Below are 17,927 nucleotides of genomic sequence, written 5' to 3'. Positions count from 1 at the left end.
TCCCCTCCCCTATGTATGTGTCCTGCTAGAAACTCAGAAGTGTGCTTAGGCGCTTGCCGTGTGCTGGGGACGAGGCACAGTGATATGCTAACATCGAGTTCTAGTTTTTTAGGCTTTATAATCTGGGAGACTTGGGAGACTGTCATGGAAAAAAATGGGACAACACCCTTCATAGTAAAGGGACCTCAGGGGCCAGGATGCCAGAAGGACATACACTGGCCCCTTCTAAGCAGGGTGGCCAGGGCCCTGGAGCGTCAAACCCAAGTTTTTATTTCAACAAGAAAGTCGGGCTCTTGCTACGAATCCTGGAAAGTTCCAAAGGAGCTGAAGGCAGTGGTTCTCAGGGGTCGTTCTCCACCTCCTCCAGCACCTCTTCGTCCATTTCCTTATGGTCCTCTGCGCTGTTGTGGTGGACCCGCTCTGGCACAGTGTGCATGAGAGGGATGCCCAGGCCCTGGTGCACGGCGTCCACAGTCCGCTGGTTCACGTAGTAGGACATGTTGGCAGAGGGCACTCGCTTCCGCATCTCCTCCAGATACTTGTAGGCCTGTGTCGGGACAGCCGTTACCAGGTTAGTTCACAGCAAAAACCCCAGAGCCCGCCCCCTTGGTCCTGGACTGGGTGCCCACCCCTGAGGCCATGAGGAGGACGGCTTCACAAGAGGGACCTGGGGGCAACTGGCTGTGACCGCCCAGCCTTTCTAAGGACTGGCGGTGTCCAAAGTTCAGGCTCTGACCATCTGTGCTGTCGGCTGTGATCAGCACTCGCAGCTGAGCAGGTACAGCCAGCTTCCCTGGGAAGTCCTGTGAGCGGCCTGTGTACGAGGACCCAAGTGTTTGGGGGCCATGCTCCCTGTAGATCTGCTCACCTGGACGCACCCAGGGAGACCTAAAGGAAGGAATGCATTCACTCTGGAGATTGCCTGTCGGGTGGCAGGGCAGGCGGCAGTATGTAAATGGTCTGTCTTGTTTACTTTGACGGAGCATCACATCGACCCCAGCTAGGTGGGCCTGTGATTGAACTTAATGTGTGCGGGACGCTGGGTGGCTCAGCGGTTGAGCGTCTGCCTTGGGCTCAGGATGTGATCCTGGGGTCCCAGGATCCAGTCCTGCATCGGGCTCCCTGTAGGGAGCCTGCTTCTCCCTCTGCCTGTGTCTCTGCCTCTCTCTCTCTCTCTCTCTCTGTCTCTCATGAATAGATAAATTAAAAAAAAAAAAAAAAAAAAAAAGGAACTTATCTGTGTGGTTCCCGATGTGGGACTTGATCCTGGGACTCCAGGATCATGCCCTGGGCCAAAGGCAGGCGCTCAACCACTGAGCTACCCAGGCTTCCCATATCTGTGTGGTTCTTGAACTTAAGGAAGTAAACCATGGTACCATCAGTGGTTTTCCTGTGGAACTTTCTCTGGTTCTGCCAGTGGGCATAAGTGGGAGAGGCTGGGGTCGGGGGATCCGAGGCAGGATAGCATGAGCCTCCCACAGAGCACCACACTTATATCTGCCCACACTGCCCACACCTGTCCACACATGCCTATGCCTGCCCACACCTGCTGTGCCATCTCATATCTGCCTACACCTGCCTGCATGTGTCCATACTTGCCTGTGTGCCCATACCTGCCCATGCCTGCTATACCTGACCACACCTGCCCATGCCTGCTGTGCTGGCTCACATCTGCCTATACCTGCCCACACCTGTCCACACATGCCAATGCCTGCCTGCACCTGCTGTGCTGCCTTACATCTGCCCACACCTGTCCATGCCTGACCACACCCACTGTCCCGGCTCACATCTGCCTACCCCTGCCCACACCTGCTGTCTGGCTCACATCTGCCTACACTTACCTGCATATGTCCACACTTGCCTATACCTGCCCACACGTGTCCATGCCTGCTATATCTGCCCACACCTAAGCATGAGGAGAGGAGCAGGTCTCGTGTGGTTTCTAAGGCTTACTGCCAAAGTACACTTTATATTAGTTCGGATGTGATTAAAATTTCTAGGAGCTCAACTTTTTTTTTTTTTTTTTACACAAGGAATGATAAGATTATCATTAAGATCTTAATGACTCTTAAAAAAAAATCTTAATGACTCTTAAGGATGTTAAAATTTCCAGAGCAATTTTATTTTGGGCAGACAGAACTAAGATATGAAAAGTAAGAGATAAAGATGAACACAGAAAAGCTATGGTTGTTGGAAGGACGGAGGACGGGCAGAGTGCAAGCCCCCAGGTGCTCTCAAGTGGGGGAGAAGGGGCACCCACACAGGAAGAGACTGGCTGCTGTGAGCCAGGTGCTGTGCCCAGGACATAGGAAAGTGGATCACAGCCAAGGCTTGGAGCTGCGGGGAGCAAGCGGAATTCAGGGCTGGGGATGGAGAAGCAAGGAGCTGCCAGAGACCACGGCGCCGTACTATGGCATGGGGCGTATCCCCCCCCCCCCCATGTGCAGAGCTGGTTTCACAATGGGCAAGGCAGCAGTTTCCAGAAGGAAGGCGTGGTCATCAGACACAGATGATGGGTGATGAACACAGAAGTGCTCCTGGCTGTCCTGGCCGCTGAGGACACCCACTGTCTAGGGTCAGGGCTGGGCTCTGGCATGGTGGCAGTGGCTAGGTGAATGCGAGGGGGCAGTGGGAGATGTGGAGCAGGAACAGGCACCTTCTTTCCCCATCAGAGGACACTTAGGTGTGCCTACCTCCTCTCCACTCACAAATCTGTTTCTTTCTTTTAGGTTAAGATTGCTAAGTTCTGTAGGATCCAAACAAGACAGCAAAGAATCTGGCAAAATTAAGAGTGATGGGGGCTGACTTCAAGTCCCACCCAAGCTAATGTACTGAGCAGCGAGTCCTGCCATTGGCTGCCACGGGGGAGAACTAGGTCTCTAAGTTGAGTGGAGGGGAAGGAAGGAAGGAAGGAAGGAAGGAAGGAACAAACGAATGAATATCCTCTTTGCAGGAACATAACAGAATGCAGAGTCTCAACACTGGTTTGTCCACAGTGTCTGGGACATAAAAGAATTGCTGGATGCAAGAAGCAAGAAAAACCACGACTTACACTCGAAAGACAAGACAAATCATAGAGACTAACTGGACACGATCCAGAGCGTACTAGAAGGGCAAGTTTTAATGCCTGGTGAAAGGTAGGGACAGGAGCAGCATCAGAGTGGATACTGTCCAAGACTCATGAACTTGAAGCAAAAGCAAGGGCCAAATATAAAAATCAGAAAAAATTCTGGAAAATGAAAAGAGAAGAGAATCATTTGAGCCAAGACACAATCTACACAGATAATTGGAGTTCCATAGGGAGAGGACACAGAGAAAGAAGAGGACTTCCCACAGATGGACAGAAAACACTGGCAGGGCATCTGCCAGTCACGGAAAAGTACCTCGAATTCACAAGGGCCACAAGCAACGGAAGAAGACAAACCCTGCACAAAACAATGGGGGATGATTCGGACACTCAGAGGAGGAGATAAGCATATGACAAGGGGCTCAACGCTGCTAGTCTGGAGAGGGTACACTCAAGCCACATAGAGACTTCGCTCTGCACCCACTGGGACCGTGGGCATTAAAGGCCCATCATACCAAGTGTGGGCAGAGATGAGGGAGCACATCAGTGCAGTGTGAGCTCAACTCGTCCCTTCCGCGCGGGACACCATCTTTGGAAACGTGACTGAAGTTCAGGTGGTTTTACTCAGGCCTGGGTTTGTGGCAGATGTTTTCTCAGAAATGAACAAAGGCGGCCACCACTTCAAGGAAAATAGTAATGGGCCGTGTTTTCACTCAGGATAGAATGGGAGCTTTCACAAGAAGAATTTCAGAAACCTTAGGTATCAGCCACCAAGAGCTGGACATCCTCCCAAAACCTAAAGACTTTTCTGATGAGGTTGATGGTGATACCAGCAAACAGGATTTTTTGATTTCTATAATGAAACATGTTAACATTTGCTAATTTGGTGAAGCCATATTTTCCAGATGAACAACTTGCTGTTATAAAATGATGTGTGTGTAAAAGATTCAAGATGGACCAGCGAGCTGTAACGTAGGAGTATTACAACAACATCCCGACTTGGCAGCTGTTAAGAGGCCCCACTGGCTGAGTTTTGGTGTAGGCTCAAAAGTGGCCTGCGACTATCTGAGGGCCCGGCCTCTCTCACCTGCATACTGGTGTGAGGCTAGATTTTCTTCATGTATTTCAGCTAAAAAAAACCATTTGACCAAATTGAGAGCAGAAGCAGAAATGGAGAGTCCCTCCAGCTGTCCTCTAAGACATTACAGAGACCTGGAAACGTGCAAAACAGTGCTACTTTTCCTACTCGGTGTCCCAGTGCAAAGGGGTCCTGAGACCAAAATGTTTGGGCACCGCTGTGCTGAAATGAATCATCGAAATCCTTTAAAAGGGACAACCCGGGTGGCTCAACGGTTTAGCGCCGACTTCAGTCCAGGGCGTGATCCTGGAGACCCGGGATCGAGTCCCATGTCGGGCTCCCTGCATGGAGCCTGCTTCTCTCTCTGCCTGTGTCTCTGCCTCTCTCTCTCTCTCTGTGTATCTCTCATGAATAAATAAATAAAAATCTTAAAAAAAAAAAGAAAAAGAAAAAAGAAATCCTTCTACGAAGAAAGCTCCAGGCCCAGGTCAGCTCACTCATGCATTCTATCAAAACTGAAGAAAGAGGGATCCCTGGGTGGCGCAGCGGTTTGGCGCCTGCCTTTGGCCCAGGGCGCGATCCTGGAGATCCGGGATCGAATCCCACATCGGGCTCCCGGTGCATGGAGCCTGCTTCTCCCTCTGCCTGTGTCTCTGCCTCTCTCTCTCTCTCTGTGACTATCATAAATAAATAAATAAATAAAAAAAAAAAAAAAAAAAAAAACTGAAGAAAGAAATAAGAACAATCTTAGCTAAACTCAGAGAATACAGGAGGCAGGCACGCTCCCAAGCACACACCATAAGGCTATAATAACCTTGACACCAACAACGAAGGAGACTCTACAAGAGAGAAACTAGAGAAAAGTCTGTCAGTTTCAGAAAACGTGAAACACACTAGCCGTATGACCCCGCTGTCCCAGCCCTGGGTGTCCAACCAAGTGTTAGTGAACTAAGGGGGAAGGCAAGATGGCTGCAACTCACATATCGCTCAGAAAAAATACCCATTTTATATATAAAATAGAAATATGAAAGCATACATATAGAATAAGTGTGGCAAAATGTTAAAAAGTGCCGAATCTAGTAAAGGGTATATCTGGGTTCTATTATTCTTGAAACTTCTCAGTTTGAAATGATTTCAAAGTCCAACAGGAACAGGAGAAGCGCCTCCTCACCAAGAGCTCCCAGCTCCCTTGGGCTCAGAGAGTGGGGACGGCCGTGGGTGCAGCCTTCCCACAGTCACCCTGGAGCACCCTGAAGCCCTCAGGCAGCCAGAGGCTGCAGCCTCACCATGTGGAACTCCTCCCCCTGCAGGTAGTGCTGCACCAGGAAGCCATAGACGTCCCCCATGCGGATGGTGCCTTCCAGCTCTGGCTCCTCCAGGAGCAGCTCACACTGCTTCACCGCCTCCTTGGGGTCCTCGGGGTACATCCTGCCGAGAGCAGAGTCGGTGAAGCCCAAACCCAGAACACTGCTGTGCATCAAGGCTCAGAGTGGCCTTGTGGCCCAAATGAGCAGCTCGGGTTGGCGGGACCAAACTTTTGTAAAGTCAATTCCCGAGAATGCAATGAATTCATTAATGAGTTCATTCATAAACTCACTGATTCATTTAATAAAAACTTACTAATAAATCATAGTCCTTGTACCGCGCTAGACTCAGCTTGTCACCCCAGGCCCCGCCTGGTTACCAGTCTGGTGGGGGACACTGTGAGGCAGGGGGGACATGGGGCACCCTGCCCGAGGTGGTCAGGCACAGGGTGAACAGTCCTTGCCGCCCATCGGCCCCCTCCCCCGCCAGCCCTCCTGCAGCCCAGCTCAGCAGATTTTCCAGGACTTAAACCTCCAAGCAGGGAGCCCCACTTTATACAACAGAGTTCAATATAGTTTTGGATCTTTTCTTCCAAAAGCTTGTTCCCAGATAAGGAAAATGCTTTCATTGGTTTAGGCAGAAGCTGAGCTCTGCTGCCCACACAGCGGGCTATTGGAAAAGCTGAATGAGTTGCCAATAGATAAAAACTGGCCTCATGTCCAAATTTAGATGCATGGTCTCTCCTGAAATAGCAACACCGTGCTGCCCCCAGCCTCCTCCTTCCTGTGGCCCCAGGTGGCATAGTGGCCCACCTGCTTGAAACCACTGAGCTGGAGTCCCGCTCACACCTGAGCAGGTCCCGGGCTCCCCTCAGACATCCACTCTCTTGACCTGCATCTGCCTCACCGCTCCCACCCCAGACTTCGCTTTCTGGAACGGTCTTCCTGGCAGTGTGCCCAGGTTTGGGGGATTCCCCAGGAGGAGCTCAGCACAAAGGAGGCAACATCATGTCCGTGTGTCCTACTTAGGGTCCACGGGGCTCCTCTGCGGAAACGCTCACTAGAAGTGAAACCAGTCTGGTCCCCGGCAGGCGGAGGGGTCTGGGGGCTCCACGGGGCCCGAGGTGTAGCCCACTCTGTATCCCCGCTTCCTCGCTCTGCTGTGAACACACCTTCGGGCCTGGATGAACCTCTTCACCAGCGTCATCTTGCTCTGCAGCTGGGCCAGCTTGGTCTCCTGATCCAGGGGGCTCTGAGCCTTGGCCTTGGAGAGGCACTTGTGGGCCTCGGTCAGCGCCCCGTGGGCTTTGTCGTAGTTCTGGTACTCATCGATCTCCACCTACATGGAGAAGGCCGGTCAGGGCCCACAGGGCTCCACAACCCTCCCGGGGGTCCTGGCTCTGGGAGGAGGCTCTGTACCTGGGCACAGGCATCGTAGAAGCCGGCCAGAAGGTCTAGGGCGCGCCCCTTGGTGTAGAAGCTGATGATGTTCTTCATGATCTCCGGCTCCTTCTGCCAGTCCAGGGACTGCAGGTAGTTGGCAGCCATGATGTAGATTTCCTTTTGCCTCGAGACGCCTGCAAAGAACACGATTTTCTCCGTGTCCCCAGACTTCAGCAGTGCTCTCATGGCCTAGATGAGGAAGAGGAAGAGGGGGCTGGGCTCAGAGCCTGTGGTGAAGGTCCCCCAGCCCTCCCCCAAGGATCACACAGGATTTTACAAGAGGGAGCTCAGGGCTCCTCCGTGCACCGTGTCCTGGGAAGCCCTGGCTGGGGAAACTCATGCCCAAGAGCTGCACTCAGGTCAGATGGAAACCCAACCGTGGGGACACCGCTCCCAACTGGCGGTGGAAGCCACACGCTGGTTGACGTGACGGGCCGCCCGGGCCAGCGCTCACCTTCAGCTTGTTCCCTGCCTGCGTGTACTTCTTGGTCGCCAGGTGGTAGTTGCCTTGGCGCATGCAGCAGTTCGCAATCTGCTCCAGCAGCTGGCGCCGGGACTCTTCAGACAGGTCCTTGGAGTCCTTGGACACGGTCATCTTTTCGGCCATCTCCTCGGTGATGGTCATGTTCTGCTCCAGGCAAAGCCGCAGGGCTTCGTGATACTGCAGGGCGCCACAGAAGCCGGCAAGGGGCGGTTACCGCCGGGTGGCAGGGGAGGCCAGGCCCTCAGCCCAGTGGCAGCCCCTGCCTGCGGCCCGCCGTGCACGTGAAAGGGCAAGGATGGGATGCGCTCACCGGGCACAGGCCGACACTCAGCCATGTGATTCACACTCTTAACACCCTGAGATGCAATGAGGGGAACGTGGAGCTCAAAAGAATACTGTGTTGGTTGTGGGAGGAAAAGAAACCAGAAACCAATTTTCTCCTACACTGCTTTTCTATTTTTTAGGCTAAGGGTTTTGATTAATCTTCTTAAAAATGTAAGAGAAATTTTATGCCCTCCACTAAATAACATGTATTGGACAAAAAAAAAAAACAAAACAACACGTATATCCTGGAGGCAATCCCATCTCCGTATGTAAGAGGCTGCTTGGTGCTCCGCCACAGCGAGAGCAGGGACATCCCCAGTGGTCCTGCCCGCAGCAGAGAGCTGGTCCAGCCATCGAGTGTGTGTCACCCCACGCATGCAAATGTGCAGAAGACGGATCCCAAGGATGGGACGCGCCAAGTGGAGGGATGTCTAAGTTCTATGGAGACAGGCACTGCCTGTAGAGTCTGCTCCCACAACAGGCTGGCAGGTCTGCCAAGCTTTTCACCTTTATTGGCCTAATTTAGGGCAAATAGGACCTCTGTGAGTTTTGTTTTGTTTTTTTTTTTTTTTTCCTCTGTGAGTTTTGATCTGTAGTTCTCTTACTACGGATGAGGCTAAGTATCTGATGTTCTGGAACCGCCCACATTTTCTTCTTAAAATAAATTGTCCATATTCTTTGTCCTTTTCTTTTGAGTTGTTGGCAAATTTCTTACTGGTTCATAGGAACACCATATATGTTAGGAAAATTAGAATTTGGGACGGAGGTAGGATACCTTTTTCCCCCATTTTATTATTTAACTTTAACCTTTTTTAAATAAAGATTTTATTTATTCATGAGAGACACAGGGAAAGAGAGAGAGAGAGGCAGAGACACAGGCAGAGGGAGAAGCAGGCTCCATGCAGGGAACCCGATGCGGGACTCGATTCCTGGACTCCCGGATCATGTCCTGAGCCAAAGGCAGGCGCTAAACTGCTGAGCCACCCAGGGATCCCTAACTTTAACTTTTTAAAAAAATTTTTATTTTATTTATTTATGATAGGCGCACAGCGAGAGAGAGAGAGAGAGAGGCAGAGACATAGGCAGAGGGAGAAGCAGGCTCCACGCACCGGGAGCCCGACGTGGGATTCGATCCCAGGTCTCCAGGATCGCACCCTGGGCCAAAGGCAGGTGCTAAACTGCTGCGCCACCCAGGGATCCCCAACTTTAACTTTTTTTTTTTTTTAATTTTTATTTATTTATGATAGTCACAGAGAGAGAGAGAGGCAGAGACACAGGCAGAGGGAGAAGCAGGCTCCATGCACCGGGAGCCCGACGTGGGATTCGATCCTGGGTCTCCAGGATCGCACCCTGGGCCAAAGGCAGGAGCCAAACTGCTGCGCCACCCAGGGATCCCCAACTTTAACTTTTTTATGGTGCTTTTCCTAGGTGCTATTTTCAGATTTACATTTGGCCGGATGGATCAGTCCTTCCCCTGGGGGTTTAGCTTTTGAATCATATTTAGAAGACACCTTTCCTCTTTTGAGATCGTATAAGACATCCGTGGCTTCTGGTGGAACAGCTGCTGTTTTGCTGACACACTTAAGTCTCAGACCCAGCTGGAATTTACTGGGATGCAGGAGATAAGTGGGGTTTACCTTTGTGTTTTCCCAAGCGGCTGCCCGGTCGCATCAAGTCCCTTTACTGGACGGGTCACCCCCTGCCCGTTGCTGCGAAACGCTCCCCTGCACATACTCGACGTGCATGTGTAAGTGGCTCTATGTCTGAATTTTCTAAGATTTTCCCACTCACCCGTAGGCCTGATCACATACCAATCGTTCTACCTGTCATGTATGTTACAATCTGGGGGCTTAATCATGTCCTGTTAATCTTCCAGATTCTTCCTGGCTGTTGTGGCTTATCTGGTTTTCACTGCAAAACTATAGAATCCACTTATCTGGTTAGAGAAAGCCCTGTGGTATTTCTCCTGGGGTCAGATTAGGTCTGAGGCTGCCTTAGGGAGGGTAGACACATGTATCTTTCAGGTCTTTCTGGAAGACGTGATCAAGAATTCTGTGTTGCTCAACAGTGAGGCACTAAACTGTAAACATAATTCTGGCTTCAGGAGAAAGACCTTACAATTTGGACAGGCTAATTTTGCATGATTAACAATCTCCTATGTCTTCCCTCAGTGCCTATCGGGAGAATCTATCTACTTAAACAATGTCAGGGCCACACATGAGGACAGCCTCTTTTGAACGCTAGAAGAAAGTGCCGGTGAGGATGTGGTGGCATCAGGGGGTGCAGCTAGGGTTGGGATATACGCCGGGGCAGCTGGGTGGAAGGACGTCTGGGGGTCCCTCGAACAACTAGAACCGAGTTACCAGACGATGTGGCAATTCTGGTTCTGGGTAAACACCCGGAAGAATGGAAAACAGTGTTCTGAAGAGAGATGTGTACGCTTGTGTTCACAGAAGCGTGGTTCACAGGAGCCAAGAGGTGGAGGCTGCCCACGGCCGTGGAAGGACATCCTGACACCTGCTACCACATGGATGAACCCTGACGACAGGACATTCAGGTAAACAAGAGGGACCCAGAAGGACAAATCCTGTATGACTCCACTTATATACAGTCCTTGGAGTCGTCCAATTCATAGACACAGAAGGCAGGTGGAGGGTGCCAGGGGCTGGGGAGCTGGTTGACAGGGACAGTGCTTGTGGTACAAGATAAAGGAGGTGCCTAGAGATGGCTCTCACCACAGCGTGAACATACTTGACAACACTAAGCTGCATTCTCACATTTCAGAGTGTGTACTTTACCACATATACAGAAAAGGTGAGTTTGCCTCCCTGGTCCTGGTGTGAAGACACTCATGAAATGGGCAGTGAGCGCACACCTGGACCGGCCGTACAAGGCGAGCCTGTCCCTAGCGCTCCTTCACCAGGGCAAGTGGGAGCCACAGGCTTCTTGTGAAGTCGCAACCATGAGAGATGGTGAAGCCACATGCACTGTCTTTGGAAAAGGCGGCCCCCTGGCTTCGGGGCCCGAGTGGGTGCCAAGCGGGTGCTGCCAACCGTACCTTCTTTGCAGCCAGCAGCAGCTCCACCGCCTTCTCGTACTGGCTGTGCTCGATGAAGAAATCCGAACAGCGGGCCAGGAGGGCGGGGTCCGACCTCTCGTCCAGGTCCTCTGCTATGAGCTGCAGAGCCACGAACTGCTGGGTGGCGAAGGCCAGCTCCAGGGCCTTGGAGAAGTGGCCGGCCTGCGGATGGCGGGTACTCTGAGCAGCTGCCCAAGCCCCAGGTCCCGCGAAGACCCGAGTGGCCCCCGGCTCACCTTGTGGTACAGCATGACCGCCCTGTCCATGTGCTCGCCCTTGTCTTCGTAGTAGAGCGCCGCCTCGGTCATATCCTCAGGGGAGCTCAGCAGAGCCAGGTTCATGAGCTGGTCGTCCAGGCCATTCTCCTGTGGGGGACGGGATGCCCAGGGCTTCCTGTACAGGTCTGCTTTGGGTGCCCTGGGGGAGCCCACTGCCTCCACCCTGGCACACCGCTGGTCCATGTGACTAAGGTTTCTTTTCTTTTTTTTCTTTTCTTTTCTTTTCTTTTCTTTTTTCTTTTCTTTTCTTTTCTTTTCTTTCTTTTCTTTTCTTTCTTCCTCCCTCCCTTCCTTCCTTCCTTCCTTCCTTCCTTCCTTCCTTCCTTCCTTCCTTCCTTTCTTTCTTCTTTCAGATTTTATTTACTTGAGAGTGAGTGAGAGAGAAGTGGGGAGGGGCAGCGGGAGAGGGAGAAGCAGGCTCCCCACTGAGCAGGGAGCCTGATGTGGGGCTCGATCCTGGGGTCATGAGGTGAGCCGAAGGCAGATGCTTCACCCACTGGGCCATTCACATGCCCCCATGACTATGGTTTCTAACCAGTATCAGAATGTCTCACGCGGTCTGTGTACCAGAATTTTGGGGAGCTTCCTTCTTATTGTGTTAGCGGAACATTACAGGAAGCGTGTGACATGAGGGCTTTCCGAGCTCTGGGTTGGAACACTTTGACGTATGCAGAAGGTCCTTCCTGCTCTTTACAGGCCATGAGAAAGGAGCCACTCTGAGTGCTGGCTGGAGAGCCGCGGCGGCTACAGGGCTTCTCAGGGAGAACTCTGCTCTTTGGCAAACACCCAGGGGGACTGAGACCAGTGGGAGGAGGGGCGTGGTGGAAACAGGCCCTCAGCGGTGGGGGGGCGGACATGGCGCTCACCATATGGTTCTCTTCTTGTTTGAAATGCTCTTGTCAGAATGTGGACAACAGCAGGGGCCCCTTTCCCCACCTGCCCCACATTGACCAGCAGAGGCCACACACCGCCGCCCCGCCTACCTTGCACAGGCGGATGGCGTTGTTGAAGGCTTGCGCCCGCGTGTAGAAGTGCACGGCCTGCCTCACCTCCTCCTGGCTCTCGTACTGACGGGCCAGGTGATAGGATGCGGCCCAGTTTCCGCTCTCGTTGGCTATCTCAGCAGCCTAGAAAGACAGCAGGGAGCCCTGGGGCTGTGTCTCCGCCTCCCCACACCCAGCGGGGCCCCGGGATGCTCCTACCTTCTGAATGTTGCCCTGGAAGCAGTAGATGCGGACCAGGGAGAAGTAGTCCTGTGCCAGCTCGTAGTAGTGCAGCGCAGCGTCCATCTCAGCCTGGCTCTCCAGGTACTGGGCCCACCACCTCCACAGGGTCCTGGGAGAAGCCCGCACGCCCCACTCAGGCCCTGTGCCCCGTGGAAAGGAGCCCTGGGTCCCCAGCACCACCCTCATAGTGCCTTCATGCGGCCAGCTGCCAGGAGAGAGTGTGCTAGCTGGGTAACAGGGCCAGGAGCGAGGTCCTGGGGTCTACAGGAAAGGCCCCACCCCAGCAGGCTGGGGACCAGCTCCAAGGGAGATCTGTGCCTCACCTGCTCCCATGGGAAGCAACAGAAGGAGGTCCCCGGGCACCACAGCAAACCCACCGTCCATCCACTGGCCATCTGAGGTCCAGTGGTGACACTCACTTGTCCTTCATCTTATTGATATAGAGCTCCAGAGACTGCAGGTCCTCTGAGAGCATCCTGGGGACCTCAAAGCGGTGGGTGTCGGACTTCTCATAGCTGCAAGAGGAAAGAAACAGCTGCTCCTCCCTATGCTCTCAGCACTTGTGGCAGTGCCCAGCTGCTCACGGCACTGCGGTGGCACAGCCAGCTTCCCCAGAGACCTGCAACCTGGAAATGGCTGGGAGGGGGGCTGTGTCTGACATTCTCCTGAGGAGACTGGGCTCAAGGTCACCTGCAGGCCCGGAAGGCCGCCACCTGTCCTGAGCCCGTGCCCTAGTCCAAAAGGGGCTCCACGCTTACTAGCTGAGGGCCAGGCCGCGGTCGGCGCTCGCCTCCAGGTGCCGGGCGTAGTTGTAGTAGGTGGTGCGCAGATGAATGCGATCATGGAGCTCTGCGACTTCCACAGCCTTCTGCCACTGGTCAGAGGCCTGGTACAACTTGTTCAGGAGATCGTAGCGCCCGCACTTCCTGTACAGCTGCTCGGCGTCCTCCTGGAGATGGGAGAGCCCGCATCAGCACTTGCGCTCCAGGAGAGCTGCCCGTGCTCCTCTGTGAGCAGGGACGCCACACGCCAACGTGGCACTGTCCCACGGTGAAAAGGCAACACTGACTGATGTGTCAGCCAGGAAGGCTGGGGGGGCCACCCCTCCATGCTGGCAAGGAGACCCCCCTGCTGCAAGGCCTGGTGTGCAGGAGCTGACATGGGTGGGTGCCTGCCTGTCCCCTTTCTTACAGGGGGTCTGCCCCCATCCCACCCACTCCCTGGGTGCACGAGTCAGGAGCTCCATGCATGTGCAAGAGATGGGGAGGACTCAGGGTAGAGGAGAGAGGGCCCCCTGGCGCCGCAGTGGGCTCGCTCTGCCTTTTGGCTCAAGCTAGCTTGAGGGGGGTTTCTCTGCTCTGCTACCGAATGGCCCAGACAAGCACTGGCCGGCCAGCCCTTCCCTCCGCCGTCTGCCGGCCTGCCCACTCCAGGGCGGCTCCCGACTCACCAGCATGCCCAGCTGAATGGCCAGCATGGCCACTCTGGCCTCCAACTCCGGCTCCTGCTCGGCCTCCCGCAGCGCTCGGGCTCCACGCGCATGGCCCATGTTCCCCAGGCACACCTTGGCAACGTCTAGCCGCTGGGTCTTCACGCACATGCGCGCCATGTTCTCCCAGACAGCCTCACTGTGTCAGGGACACGGCAGCTCTGTGAGCTCACAGCCCTTGCACTCCTGGCTTCCCTGAGACATGTGCCAGATGGGCGTCACTGGCACAGCAACATGGCAAACCAGATTCCCACTCCCCCCTTGGCCGAGGGCCACCTGTGGGTCCCCTGCAGCTGATGGGGATGGACCCTCTCAGGCCGCCCACATACCACTTGCCTCCCTGCTTTGATGGCTGTCTGGCTGGCAAATGCTCCTCTGCGCCACACCTGCCTGGACCCTCTGCTGGACCCTCCGGCAGGGGACCCACAGGGAGAAGGGGCGTAGGGCCTTCACACCCCAGCGGAGCCCCAGCCCCAGTGCCCCTGAGGACCCGCACAGGATGCCTGGTATGGGGTCTGTTGGTGTGCCCCTGGCCTGGGCTGAACAGAGGTGGGGGTCCTGGGGATGATCCCGCACATGCCCAGAACTCCATCCTTGTCCTTGTGCTCACAGGCTGCCGCAGGGCTCTATGCAGCCCCACTGGGGAGGTTTGGACACACAGGTCCGTCCCCCCGGTATTAGCCTTCTAGCAAGTTGTCTGCTGCCAACATGGATGGGGGGGCTCGCAACCTCCCTGAAGGTCACAGTCTCCTGTGAGTCTCGAAACCTCTGCTGCAGAGCCGCTACCCCTTGGGAAACCACGCTCCACAAAATTCAGGGGTCCTGGGGTTGCAGACCCTGTGCTCAGACCCGATGCTCTCTAAATATAAGTGTGGACTCTGCACAACGCAGTCAAGACAACGGGCGGCGGGGTCTGATGCTCCCTGGGCTCCCAGCAGCCTTGACGAGCCTGATGGCCAAGGAAGGGCCAGGACAGGTTTTGGGGCAGGACAGACCTCTCAGGTTTCCTGACACATGGGAGCCAGGTGAAGACAGCCCCAGGAGTCGGCCCGGAGCACTCGCAGGCGCGCCTGTGGTCCAAGTGCGCATCTAGGCACCCTTCCTTGTGAGCGCACGTACACGGTGGTAGGTTCCTTTGGGTCCTGCTAGAACTTTAATTCACTGCTTATAGGAGGGATGGCAGGAAAGTGCGGGGCAGACCGGTGGGCTTTGGCAAAGACAGTCGGTGAGGGGACCCCGTGCACCGTTGGGTGGCAATGCCCCTGGTGACCTAGCACAGGGCCCCCCTCAGCCCCGTGGGCACTTTACCCGGTACCAGCCTCCTTCCCCGGCACTCACTCGGGAATTCAGGCGGTGGCAGCGGCTGAGAGCAGAAGCCCCACGAAACCTGTGTGGCTGGCTTTGCCCTTGTCGGCCAAGGCTTTGGGCAAGAATCACCTTCTCTGCCCTCAATTCCCTCCCCAGCAGCAAGCTTCTGGTGGGGGAAGTGGGGGCAGCAGGGTGCCCTGGTCACAGTTGGACTCAGGAGGTGGCTCTTCGCTCACAGAACGGATGCACAGCTGCCAGTCCCCTGGCGGGCGGGCGGGCAAGTGCTGCAGAGCAGGCACTGCCGGGACAAGCCCCTCCCTTCTCCCTTTCCAGATGGTTCTGCCTGGGAACCGTAAGATGCCCCCTGCCCCAGGACCCACGTGGGGGCATGGACGAGGCCTCCACACCCTCTCCCCACCCTCTGCACAGTCCAGAAAACAGACGGCTGATATCTGCATGCGTTTCAAGTGGAAAACTGGAATAAGCAGAGAAACTCAGCAGCCCATCCCAGAGCCTTCCCTGACTCAGTTTCCCTGTGTGTCCCTGGGCCTGCGGTGTGCAGGAGTGGCCCCACTGCTCCCATGCCACCCTCCGAGCTGAACCACCAGTGGCCATCCCCTCGCCCGGGGTGGGGGGCTGGGGGGAGCCTGCCCTGAAGCGGCAGCCAGAGACCCAGGGCCAGGGAAGGGCCCCCGCCACCCACCACTGCAGGATGGGGTTTTGAACAGCTGCCACCCCCACAGCTCCAGCCCTTCCTGTCGTCCTGCCGGCAACGATCTCACATCTGCACTTCATCAACATGAAGCTGCAGACGCCAGAGCACGCAGGCTGCCGAGGGGCCCGGCCTGGAGATGGCCCCCTTTCTGGAAAGCTCTGACTTGAGAGCTGCCAGAACTGGCCCTGGAGGCCCCTCTTCTCAGGCCTGCAGGGTCACGGCTTCCCCGTCCACCGAGCAGCCGAAGCGTCTCTGCCCCAAGACAAAGCTCCTGCCCGCCCCACTGCCTGTGCAGGAACAGGGCAGGCGCCCCGGTGTTGCAGCTGCACTGTGCCCGCCCGGTGCCCCACATGCACAACTCGGGAGGACGGGGAGGGCCCTCAGGAGGTCTGGTGTCCAGGTGGGCCCCATGGTCACATGGTCACATATGAGTGAAGAGCCCACATGGGGTTACCCCTCTCCTCTGTAGGCAGGGCCTCCCGGCCTCACCTGGCAAGGGAGCTGGATGGAGCTGATCCAGCAGGCACCAAAGACCCCCCCCAAAGATAAGTGATTTAAATAAATTATGGTGGTGGCGTTGGGAGAGCCTCCTTGCGGAGGTGACCCGCTGCACCCTGTGCTTAGGGACTCAGTGGTCCTAGTCTTCTGGGGAGAAGGGGGCCATGTGCAGAGGGCTATGGTGTCCCCCTGGAGCCCCCAGGACACTGGAGCAGAGACGGGAGAGCGGAACACAGGCTAAGGAGAGGACGTGGGAGCAAGAACTCAGCTGATGCATCTGCTACAAATTCGGCTGGGAAAAATGCTGAAATAGGCCAGATCCCTCCGGGACTGGAAGGGAAGATGATTCTCCAAAGACCCCCTGCCTTTCAGGGACACAGGCTTGGTGGGGCAGGGAGCCACACCTTGCCTGCTGCGGTTGCAGAGCCCCCTACAAACAAGTGATCCAAAGTAATGGAGGGGGGATCCCTGGGTGGCGCAGCGGTTTAGCGCCTGCCTTTGGCCCAGGGCGCGATCCTGGAGACCCGGGATCGAATCCCACGTCGGGCTCCCGGTGCATGGAGCCTGCTTCTCCCTCTGCCTGTGTCTCTGCGCCCCTCCCCTCTCTATCATAAGTAAATAAAAAAAAAAAAAAAACAAAGTAATGGAGGGCCATGAATATTTTTGCTGTTCTGATTTTGTAACAATCAGGGCAGGTAAACATTCACTAAATTAAGACCACGTATGTGGGACACCTGGGTGGCTCAGCAGTTGAGCACCTGCCTTTGGTCCAGGGATCGAGTCCCGCATCGGGCTCTGCACAGGGAGCCTACTTCTACCTCTGCCTGTGTCTCTGCCTCTCTCATGAATAAATAAAATCTTAAAAAAAAAGAAAAGAACACTTATGTGTCCACACACCTAGTTCTTTCCCCGCGTCTGGTTTTATCAACACTGGTGATAGATGAAGTCTGATTTATATGATGCATTTTTTTTAAGGTTTTATTTACTTGAGAGAGTGCACGAGAGAGCGTAAGCATGCATGCGCAGGGGCTGGGGTGGGTGGAGGAAGATGGAAGATTCTCAAGCCAACTCTGGGCTGAGCACAGAGCCTGATGTGGGGCTCGATTCCACGACCCTGAGATCATGGCCTGAGCTGAAACCAAGAGCTAGACACTCAACCCACTGAGCCACCCAGGTGCCCCTCTGATGCATCTTACGAGGAAGATGTCTGTGACTCTAGATATCATTTTTGAGAAATGACACTAGAGCAGGCGTCAATAACTTGAGATAACTTGTTAATCTGATTACCAGTTGCCATTAAATGTATTGCAAAAGCTAAAAAAAAAAAAAAGTTAAAAGCCCCAAATGAAAAACCCACAAAGTAAAGAGGCTCAAGGCTTCTAGGGCGCAGGGCTCAGTGTCAAAGTCGCGAGACCTCTCTGGAGTTCCAGAAGCGGGGGGTGAGTGGGGTACAGGCAGGCAGGCCAGCTGAGGGGACCAGGCCGGTTGCACAGCTGGGCTTATCTCACCACCTCTGTGACCTGGGCAGGTGCACAGCCTCCCCATACCCCAGCCTCCTCCCCTGCGATGGGGGCGTCCGGTGATGAGCAGCCAGCTCGGGGCCCATGAGGTTTGCACACATCCATGGTGTGTGT

General features: G+C 54.9%; 1 protein-coding gene and 1 pseudogene across 4 annotated transcripts in view; one reads left to right on the top strand and one right to left on the bottom strand.

The window, feature by feature from the left end:
- Positions 1 to 98: 98 nt before the first annotated feature.
- IFT140 (intraflagellar transport 140) overlaps positions 99 to 17,927 on the bottom strand; it is an 80,320-nt gene continuing 62,491 nt past the window's right edge. For 3 of the 4 annotated variants that reach the window (XM_038540823.1, XM_038540824.1, XM_038540822.1), the window contains exons 20-31: positions 13,734 to 13,911; positions 13,042 to 13,232; positions 12,703 to 12,798; positions 12,260 to 12,392; positions 12,041 to 12,184; positions 11,016 to 11,144; positions 10,759 to 10,941; positions 7,347 to 7,553; positions 6,869 to 7,081; positions 6,622 to 6,788; positions 5,432 to 5,573; positions 341 to 547 (exon numbers count right to left, since the gene is read on the bottom strand). In XM_038540823.1, coding sequence (XP_038396751.1) covers positions 341 to 547; positions 5,432 to 5,573; positions 6,622 to 6,788; positions 6,869 to 7,081; positions 7,347 to 7,553; positions 10,759 to 10,941; positions 11,016 to 11,144; positions 12,041 to 12,184; positions 12,260 to 12,392; positions 12,703 to 12,798; positions 13,042 to 13,232; positions 13,734 to 13,911 — 1,990 coding nt within the window. Of the gene's footprint in view, positions 548 to 5,431; positions 5,574 to 6,621; positions 6,789 to 6,868; positions 7,082 to 7,346; positions 7,554 to 10,758; positions 10,942 to 11,015; positions 11,145 to 12,040; positions 12,185 to 12,259; positions 12,393 to 12,702; positions 12,799 to 13,041; positions 13,233 to 13,733; positions 13,912 to 17,927 lie in introns of all 4 variants that reach the window. The other variant, XM_038540825.1, reaches the window with a different exon arrangement.
- Positions 16,945 to 17,052, top strand: LOC119872404 (annotated as a pseudogene).

This window comes from Canis lupus, chromosome 6 (assembly GCF_011100685.1).
Source record: "Canis lupus familiaris isolate Mischka breed German Shepherd chromosome 6, alternate assembly UU_Cfam_GSD_1.0, whole genome shotgun sequence".
Lineage (NCBI taxonomy): Eukaryota > Metazoa > Chordata > Mammalia > Carnivora > Canidae > Canis > Canis lupus.
Note: the sequence above shows the minus strand (reverse complement) of the source record. Positions and strands in the feature narration are given on the sequence as shown.